Source organism: Physeter macrocephalus, chromosome 21 (genome assembly GCF_002837175.3).
Source record: "Physeter macrocephalus isolate SW-GA chromosome 21, ASM283717v5, whole genome shotgun sequence".
In the NCBI taxonomy this organism is placed as follows: Eukaryota; Metazoa; Chordata; class Mammalia; order Artiodactyla; family Physeteridae; genus Physeter; species Physeter macrocephalus.
In genome coordinates this window covers 116,627,198-116,637,683 of record NC_041234.1, presented here as the reverse complement: position 1 = coordinate 116,637,683, position 10,486 = coordinate 116,627,198, and the positions used below count along the sequence as shown (strand labels likewise).

The 10,486-nt window shown below is 46.0% G+C and overlaps 1 protein-coding gene across 2 annotated transcripts in view; it reads right to left on the bottom strand.

Moving 5' to 3' along the window:
• AFF2 (ALF transcription elongation factor 2) overlaps positions 1-10,284 on the bottom strand; it is a 496,057-nt gene extending 485,773 nt beyond the window's left edge. For both annotated transcript variants that reach the window (XM_024117055.2, XM_055081794.1), the window contains exon 1: positions 10,196-10,284. In XM_024117055.2, coding sequence (XP_023972823.1) covers positions 10,196-10,242 — 47 coding nt within the window. In that variant the 5' untranslated portion in view covers positions 10,243-10,284. The remainder of the gene's footprint in view (positions 1-10,195) is intronic.
• Positions 10,285-10,486: the final 202 nt, after the last annotated feature.

Here is a 10,486-nt window from a genome sequence, read left to right as displayed (position 1 = left end):
CAGGGAGATCAGCTCGGTGCTCTGTGACCACCTAGAGGGGTGGGATAGGGAGGGTGGGAGGGAGGGAGACGCAAGAGGGAAGAGACATGGGGACACATGTATATGTATAACTGATTCACTTTGTTGTAAAGCAGAAACTAACACACCATTGTAAAACAGTTATACTCCAATAAAGATGTTAAAAAATAAATAAAATAAATAAAAATAAAATAAACAGAGATGTAAACACCAATCAGATGGTACCAAGGCACCAACTTACGCTTTAGGAAAAAGAAAGACTGAAGGAAAAACATCAATACACACCTTCCACAAAAATGAGCTAATGATTTGTTTTTAAAAAGGAGAAAGAACAAAAGAACAGATATATCTGGGTACATCGCAAGAGCCACGATATACGCTTCTTTCGAAAATAGCTACTTTGCCAGCAATTGTGCCAACTTACAAACATTTGTTTCAACTGATTCAGGAAAACAAACTCTCATTTGATATTTCTTTGAAGAATGCTTGCATCGATATTTACATAATTCAGACAGTCAAATAATTGTCCAGAATTTTGTGGTTGTCCCACAGCAAATGGTGGTCAGTGGTACTGAGAACACTCCACTCACACAGCAAAACATAACTTCAGCAACTATGTGATGAACGTGAGCTACTATTCAAGCAGTAAACTCCGGGTCCAAAGGCAACTGTTTAATTGCAAGTGTTGGCTGCTCCTGGTCTTCTAAACAGCCCCCATTTCTGGCTTTCCATTTCACTCTGGGCACTGAGGAGGACTGCTTCTCCTCCTCTAGCTCACGTTCTCTCTCTCTCCCTGAATTCCTATTTTACTTACATCCATGCCACACTATTTCCCCCAATCGAGGTCTACATTCCACTGTCAAGTCAGCGGGGCCAGAGGTCATCTTCTACATTCCTTTATCTCCCCCTAAAAGTGACTGCCTAGCAAAGCGTTGGGCACAGAGCAGGTACACAGTGCAGACAGTTCTGGAGAGGGTGACAAATACTGAACCAGGACACGAGAGCTCCGGACCTGACCTAGCGTTGTCACGTATGGACTGTACGTCCTTGGGCAAAGCTATTTTCCCATCCTGGGCCTCGGTTTCCACATGTGTATGAACAGGAGGCTGGACCAGATGATGGTGAAGGGCCCTCCAGTCTTGAAACACTGGGTTTGAGGAACTGATGAATATCTACACACCTGAGCCAAGCCTTTTGCCAGCAAATAAATAATGGCTAATTGATGAGACCTCTCCAGGATTCCATGGCACTTCATCAGAAACATCCATCACGCTGGAATTTAATTTAGTTACTGTGGCTGTGCCGACCTGGCGTGGAACCACCAGTCCCTTTGGAATATTAATTTATTTTAAAAAAAATTAGTTGACTGACATCCTGGAGGGAGAAATAAAGCCTCTACGATTGCATTTCTCGTTGTTCACCAGACAGTTAGGTCGTCGTGTACATACTGCCACAGTCAGAAGGTTAAAGTGTCCTCGTAACACGCTCCTTCTGGTGGGTTGGTTTGATCAAATCACACTAGAGACCCAAAGACCAAGGAGACATCGGACTCCTAAGAAACTTCTCCCAGTGACTGTTAAAGCCCAGGTTACGATGCAGCACCACTACCAGATGAGTAGGGTTTTATTTTTTATTTATATAAAAAAGAAACCATTTCAATGCTATTGCCAGGAGATATGTGGCCTACAAAACACAAAATCTGGACTCCAGGAATATGGTTTAATCAAGGCCACCAGTATCTGCTACTGAGACCTGGTTTTCACTGAAGCCGGCCGATGATGCAAAGAACTATTATTTGGAAATCTAAGCAAAAAAAACCCATTCTTTACAGGATGGAAGTGATGGGTTTCTTCTTTTCCTTTTCTCCAGCAAAATGAACATTGAAAAAATAAACAGATGAGTGATTTTAAGTTTGTAATGAAAACGCAACCTGTTTCCTTAGCTCATTTCCCAGTGTGTGGCCTTTATACCTTCCTAGACCAGCACAAGCCTATTGAACAACCAAATCAAAGATTACTTTCAATCACTGGCTGATTTTCTTTCCAAGATGAAGCAAAATGCACAGGTATATGAAAAATAGCATTCCATAAACTAAGCAATCCATAATCAAAATCAGATTCTAGCTGGAGGGCCATTGTCAGCCCTGCTTAAACCATGCCATTTTATTTAAGCACTCAGATCATTTTTCTCAGCTCAGTAAGTAGGTGGATGTTAGCAGCTAAGGTCATCGAAAAGATTTACTTTAAAATAAATTCAACAATTCCGAGCACCGCCCTCTCCATGGTATAAAGTGTGCCTCGCTTTGAACATGCATATAAAATTTCATTAAAGTGCAACATAAAAGTTTTACATTAGAGGAACCCAGTGCTGGACCTTTGTTTAACAGTCATGGTAATTTATGGCGTGGATCTGCTACAGTTAAGTAGAAAAACAGGCTTCTCACGATGAAATACAAGTCATAAAGGCTGAAACTCAAGGAAAGCTGGAGGATTCCCAACCCTCCGACCACTCAATTCTTCTTCAGATTTTTGTCACACATTCTTCTTCAACGTTCTCTGCACAGATTGAGACACCACACCAGTCCTGTACCCCTCTACTTTCAGAGCTGGTTTTTTTCAGTTCTAAGCATATCTTAGAATTCATAGAAATCTGTTTTTTTAAGCACACTGATAAATAACAGGGGTTCGAGTTTTGCCTTTTCCTATTAAGCTTTCCTTGGTTACCATCCTTCTTTCTCGTTACTTTCTGCACAAGAGACCACACTGGCTAGGAGACCTTCAAAAAGTTACAATTAAAACACTATCAAGGGGCTTCCCTGGTGGCGCAGTGGTTGAGAGTCCGCCTGCCGATGCAGGGGACGCGGGTTCGTGCCCCGGTCCGGGAAGATCCCACGTGCCGCGGAGCGGCTGGGCCCGGGTTTGGGAGGATCCCACATGCCGCGGAGCCGGGCGGCCCGGGAGCCGTGGCGGCTGAGCCTGCGCGTCCGAAGCCTGTGCTCCGCAACGGGAGGGGCCACAACAGTAAGAGGCCCGCGTACCACGAAAAACAAAACAACAACAACAACAACAACAACAACAACAAAAAAAACACTATCAAGCAGGCAGAGGGGCGGTATTACCACCAGGATCTGAGCAACTGTCTTTGGAAGACAGAAGCATTTGCATAGAGCACTCTTGGAGCTGATGGGGCTCTCATATCAATCAACACATGTTTCTGGAGCACCTGTAATGAGAAAGGCACTGTGCTGAATGATGCGAGAGGGCGTACACCATTCCCTAGGAAGCGGTGTGGATATTTAAACACAAACGACTTAATGCAACAGTAGTGACGCAGTGAAAAGAACAATAAACACAAATCCTAAGACCATCCACACACTGTGAAAACTTAGGCAAGTCACTTAACCTCTCTGAACTTCAGTTTTCGTGTCTACAAAATGGAGCCAGTAAGACCAGTCCTGACAAACCCACATGGTTATCGTGAGGATCAAATCAAATGATAGATGTGGTAAGTTACAAAGCTTTGGAAAGAAATGTTATCAACCTCCTATGCCCAGCTTTGAGGCACCCAATTAACTAGACAATATACCATGGTCTTCTTTAAGTTCAGGTACCAAATCTTCAAAATTAGGGCATTCGAATTTAAATGGACAGTTCTCAAGGACTTGAGTTTTGCCATATATATATATATATATATATTATACATACAATATAGATGAATGGCAAATTACAATACACATATATATTGTAATTTGCCATTCATACGTTTTCATTAAAGGGGCATCCATAAAAGAAGTGCTAAGAGATTGTACCATTACATAAATTGTTCCTTATTCAATTAAAAGAAAAAAGCAGAGTTCCATGGCTAGTCGATCACATGGTAATTCCACAGATTTTTTTTTACACAAGCATCATATACACAATCCAATCCATTTGCTTCAGTGAGAGCTAAATGCTCGAACCCACACAGTAACAATAAATAATAGGCAATGAGGTTTTGCAGAAAGGCACTTGAGCTGGAAATTGGGAGATGTGGATTCCTGACCCAGCCCTACTACTAACCAGGCTGTGTGAAGTTAGGTGAGTCAATCAACCTCTCCAGGGCTGTTTGCTCATCTGTGAAATGGGAATAGCACGTGTACGTTCTGATTCACAATGACCGAATGAGATGATGTATGGAGAAGGATCCCACCTGTTGGAAAGGCTCAGACAATATGTCAGCTGTTGCTGGTGCAGGCTCTGGGATCAGCTCCATCTAGGCTGGAACCTGAATTGCATCACTGAGTAGCTACTGCCTCCATTTCTTCATCCAAAAGTGGAAATCATAATAGGTCCCATCTCATAATAGGTCCCATAAGAGGTCCCATCACTGAATCTGAAGGATTAAGTGAGACTGAGTATTTAAAGCACTAGTTACTCCGTCATGTTTGGGGCACAGAGTAAACACCCAAATAACAGTAGCAACAACGATGATGCGTCCTACTACCGACACAGGTGAAACACACACACACACACACACACACACACACACACACACACACACACTCCTCAAAAAGGTTTCTCCAGGTTGCAGTCTTGAGTTCTTAAATCAGCAACACGTTTCTTTCCATTATCAGTACACATATTATACATACAATATAGATGAATGGCAAATTACAATACACATATATATTGTAATTTGCCATTCATACGTTTTCATTAAAGGGGCATCCATAAAAGAAGTGCTAAGAGATTGTACCATTACATAAATTGTTCCTTATTCAATTAAAAGAAAAAAGCAGAGTTCCATGGCTAGTCGATCACATGGTAATTCCACAGATTTTTTTTTACACAAGCATCATATACACAATCCAATCCATTTGCTTCAGTGAGAGCTAAATGCTCGAACCCACACAGTAACAATAAATAATAGGCAATGAGGTTTTGCAGAAAGGCACTTGAGCTGGAAATTGGGAGATGTGGATTCCTGACCCAGCCCTACTACTAACCAGGCTGTGTGAAGTTAGGTGAGTCAATCAACCTCTCCAGGGCTGTTTGCTCATCTGTGAAATGGGAATAGCACGTGTACGTTCTGATTCACAATGACCGAATGAGATGATGTATGGAGAAGGATCCCACCTGTTGGAAAGGCTCAGACAATATGTCAGCTGTTGCTGGTGCAGGCTCTGGGATCAGCTCCATCTAGGCTGGAACCTGAATTGCATCACTGAGTAGCTACTGCCTCCATTTCTTCATCCAAAAGTGGAAATCATAATAGGTCCCATCTCATAATAGGTCCCATAAGAGGTCCCATCACTGAATCTGAAGGATTAAGTGAGACTGAGTATTTAAAGCACTAGTTACTCCGTCATGTTTGGGGCACAGAGTAAACACCCAAATAACAGTAGCAACAACGATGATGCGTCCTACTACCGACACAGGTGAAACACACACACACACACACACACACACACACACACACACACACACACTCCTCAAAAAGGTTTCTCCAGGTTGCAGTCTTGAGTTCTTAAATCAGCAACACGTTTCTTTCCATTATCAGTACACAAGTTTTTAAAATCTCTTTCTTTATCCCACAGCAATCAGAAAAAGACAAAATTAAAAGTGAAAAACGTAGTCACTGTACCAGTTGTTTTGTCTACATGACAAGCTAATCAAGTATGTGGTAGTTTCCCTTTCTGAGGTATGAGCTATAAGCTCATAGGACTACAGCTTCTAGATTGTTCCAGAGATGGCCATTTTATTGGGCTTTTACGATTCTGAAATTGTTAAATATGTGCAGATTTTTCATGCAAGAAATAGTCTCAGCTAAGCATAATGGGCATGAAATAAAGGTTCAGCACATTAAAACCATTTCTATTCAACAATAATTAGCATGTTTAAATACAATATAATTTTTATCCATCTACAAAAAGCTTAAATGTTTGGAATCTCATTTATGTCTACAATGACAGATTCATATTTGAGGCAGTTGTTTTCAATCTTGATTTGTATATTTTAAAGTTGTTAAATGCTTGACTGAATCATTAGCAAAACAATTCATGTATCATTAAACTGATTTCCAACATGAGATAATTTTCTTCCTTGTCCAATAGACGTATGTGCCTTTTAAGATTTACGGGGACAGCATTTATCTTTGGGGGTTTCAGCGGGGTGTGGAGGAGACCTCATCACTAGCTAATTTCACCACCTTGAGTCTCGCCCTCCCATATACTCCCTTAAGAAACTCAAGCCCAAGTGGTTTGCTGAATGAATGCTCAAACAAGCCGGAGAATGCATATTGTACCAGCCAAAAAACAGACCACTGACTGTCTCCCTTGCAGTGGAAAACAAACAGAGGGGGAGGGGGAAAGATAAATGACTGGAGGTAGAGAGAGAGAAATCCTGGCAACCTGGAGGCGCCGCCCCACCCCCTCCACATTCCTGCCACCCCCAGGTAGACCAAGGTTGCGTTCCGTTCCCTGTCTCTCCCCGACCTTCCCATCCATAAACAGGCCTCTTCCACTCTTCCGGAGGATTGCAGCACAGGAGGCCTCCAAGATCTGTGCGCGCAGAGCAGGGGGAAGCAGCCGGGCTGCTGCAGTGCATGGGCCGTGCCCAGCTGGAGCTGAAACAGTTCACTTTTGTCTGGAGAGCAGGGTCCCCGCCCCCCATGGCTGAGGGAAACTGGGGAAAGCGGGGCCGCTGGGGCAGCCCCGGGGGAGGAGAAGCCTGGCCCGCACATGGCCCCTTCCCAGCCTGGACGGCCCCACACAGACCTTTGAACTTTCTATTTATATAACAGTTTAGTGAGTTTAAGTCTCTTCCTGTATAACTGCCCGTTTGCAAGCTCGCCTCTAATTAGGCTACTTGTGAGACACCACATAAAAACTACAAACCCTGGATGCCGGCCTTCGTCCTTCGCAGTGAGAAGTCGGCCACTGTCACAATGGCTTAACTACAATTTTCACCAGGCTTTTGAACATTGTGATTTTGCTATCACAGTGGTTTCCTTTTCCTCTCTTATTTTTTAGAATGAGCCCTTTGCTGCATCTATCTTCCCTGCTTTCTTTTTCAATAATAAAAAGAAGAAGATAAGCATCCCTACAAAGAACCTTGGCCTGTCACGAAGCAACACCTAATCAATACGGGAGGGGTGCTTGCAGGGCGGAAAGGCTGTGCACTTGGTAGGCCCTCGGATTTTGCTGGCAAACAAGTCCAAATCTAGCCACGTGATCTCCAGACACCTCAAGAATTCATTTACTGGGTTACCACAGACAAGTCTACGGAGTGATTTCACCGATAAATTTTTATTTTTTTCCCTTTATCATCTTTTTTTCTTTTTTTTAAGAGCAAGTGGTGTCTTTGGTGCACACAGCCATCTGCACCTTCCTCTTCTTTCACAGAATGGTTCATATTAAACTCAGACACAGGTGAACATTGCTCATTCACCCAGGAATCTTGAAGAACGAGAGCTTTGGCCCTTTAATCGACTCCAGAGCATGACCCATTAAGAGATTCTTGCGGTGTGTGAAGTCCAGGGCTCTGTTCCGCTAGGCACCGAGCACTCCCAGACTCGGCACATCCACACTGCAGTCACCCGTGCCCCACCCTTTCCATTTGCATTCCTCCTGACAAATGTGTATGTCTCCAAATGGGCACGCACTTTTTGCTTACTGTAGTCTAGTGTTTGCAAATGACACATATGCCTGTGTATGTAAAGTCTTTCTTCATTCAGTCTTGGAAGATGAGTTTGTTTTTTAGCTGGCCTCATCCAGTTATTGTCAGACATCTAGGGTTGCGGTAGAGATGGCTCAGAGCTCTCTGTTCCACGAGTGACTGCTGAGAAGAGATCCAATGGAAATGAGATCCTTAACTTGGCTGGCGCCTTTTTCTTCCTAGGACCTCCTGGGGAGTTAGGGGTGGGGAGCAGTGGATGCCATCAGTCCAAGCAACTACTTGCTCCCCAGGAGGGGAAGTCAACATATAATGAACATGTAATTGGCATGCTCTGGATGTCCGAAGAGAGTTTGGAAAGGTACACACTTCCATTCAAGGCAATAGCAAGCTTTTTAGTTCATCCACTATTCACACTGATGTTCCTTTTCTCTGTCGGGGTGTACAACACACAGGCGCACAGCCGCATTACAAATGTTTACAAACACAGATGCATAAGGAAGCTTGCCCCTCACGATCAAACAGTAAGAAGGAGAAATCTTCCTGGAACGTGTGCACAGAGGGAAAAGGCCGGCTTATTTATGCAGACGTGTTATACTAATTCATCGGTATTTCACATAATATGCACGGAGTGTCCAAGTCTGCATGTTTCGTAACTGATGTGGCATAGTTAGGGATCTGGAGGATCCCTTAATATAATAAAAGATAGTTTCCAAAAAGGGACATAAAGAAATCACAACTGAAAGAGCCCACCGCCTTTAAATACGCAACGGCATGTGCCCAAGATTAAACTGAAATTAAAACAATATAATAAACATGTTTTTTAAAACCTAATACCTTGTATATATGTTTAACATTTGAACTACATCCACAAAATCACTTACAACGTCTGTTAAATTAATGATGTTACCCACACCATATATTAGGCAAATTGTATGCAAATAGTAATGCTGTGGTTATCAGTGGTGTGCAAAATAAATTAGCGAAGCAGGGTAAAGGCTGTATACAGGGGCGTAATATTTAACTGAACAGTAATTTTACCGTGATCTTTACTTTTAAATAACAACAGCATGGCTGTTAAAAACTGTAACCTGTTTTTCTGCAGAGCTGATAAAACCCTGCATGGTATCAAAAATGCCTTACAGATTAATACTGATACAGTGTAATTTGTGGCTTCAAGGATTTACCCGGAATCGCTGTAAAATAAAATGTATTTAAGTTCTGATTATCTTGGATTTGCAACTAAAGGAGTCATGATTGGCATGATGAAGCTATTGGCTAAGAGTATGACCCTTTTCTAAAGAAGGAAATTGCCTAAAATATCACATCAGCAAAGGGAAATCCTTGTAAAAATACACAGCATTCACGGTCAACGGCTGCCAGTAGTTTAACATTTTGCAAAAGATTTCGCACTGTCGGTCGCTACTATAGATTATTCCAACTACATTCGAAAAGGCAAGAGGCAAGGGTGCAATTCGAAGTCACTGCCGCCGCGCCTTGCCCCCGTCTAATTCCATAGGCTGTGGGGGGAAATCGATACGTTAAAATGTTATGACAAATTAACAGTGATAACGTTGGTGCAGGAGGTGAAGCTTCTGTAAAAGTTAACAGATACGCATATCACTATTTATGCACACGCGCGCGCACATCACGCAGACTAACAACTTTCCGGCTCCCCAGTCACCTCTGCACCATCTTTCACAAACCTCTCGGGGACAAGCTGACGGTATTTGGGGAAGAGCCGACTAAACCTGGGAATCCGAGCTGGGTGCCCATTAAACCCACAAACCTGCGGCTGCCTCCCAGTGGGGGGCGGACGGGGGCCCGGCCGCTAATTAAACGTGCGTTGACGTCGGAGCGGCCAACTTTAGGGGCCAACTTCAAAAACCCTCAGTCTGGAGAGCCAGACGCCGCGGTCGGCCCGGACCCGGTGTCCCCCGCGCGGTGGCCCCCGAAGCCGCCGCTCGGCGCCCGAGTGCGGGGAACTTGGGCCGAGCGGGTGGCAGGGAAGGTGTGCGCGCCGCGCCGTGCGGGGGGACCGGGGTGGCGGCGGGGGCGGTGGCCGCCGAGGAAGCGGAGGGCCGCCGGTGGCACCTCGCCGCTGCCTGCCCCCCGCGGCCGGCCGCCGGCGTCGGGCACCTGGAAAGTTGGGGGCATTTCGGGCGGGCAGCATCCGGTGCGCTGGGAAGGCCACCCGGCCAGCCGTTCGGGGAGAAAATCCCGGCGGAGGTCGCGCGCCTCAGCCCCCGGGCAGCACCGGATCCGATTTGGGCCAGACGCAACTCTTTGGACTTGGAGTGCCAAGCGACGCCCTCGGGACCTGCATCCCTCCCTCGGTCCGCACCTCCCCCCACCCGGGCACCCGACCGAGGAGTCGCGGCGGCCGGGGCCAGAGGTGGCCAAGAGCAAGTGGGAAGGCGTCCCGGGCGCCCCACCAAACCCCGGCTCCTCTTAACAAAGGCGAAAAGCCCAGCCCCGGCCCAGGGACCCGCGCAGCCAAGGAGAAGGCAAAAATCAACACCTACCACTGCTGCTCCAAGTCCCAGTCCCTGAAAAAGTCGAATAGATCCATAGCGGCCGGGCGGCTGCGGCGGCCGGGCGTCCGTCCCTGCTGGCGGCGGGTCTGCGCGGCTCTCGGCGCCGCTCGCTCGCTGCTCTCCGGCCCTCCCGCCCGGCTAAAAGTGCCCGGGCCGCATCGGCGGCGGCGGCGGGCGCCGGAGGTGCCGGGTCCTGCGCTCTGGGGCGGCGGCGGCGGCGGCACCGGGCGGGCAAGTGCCTGGCCGCCCGCTCGGGTCCGCTCGGTCCGCGGCTGCCCG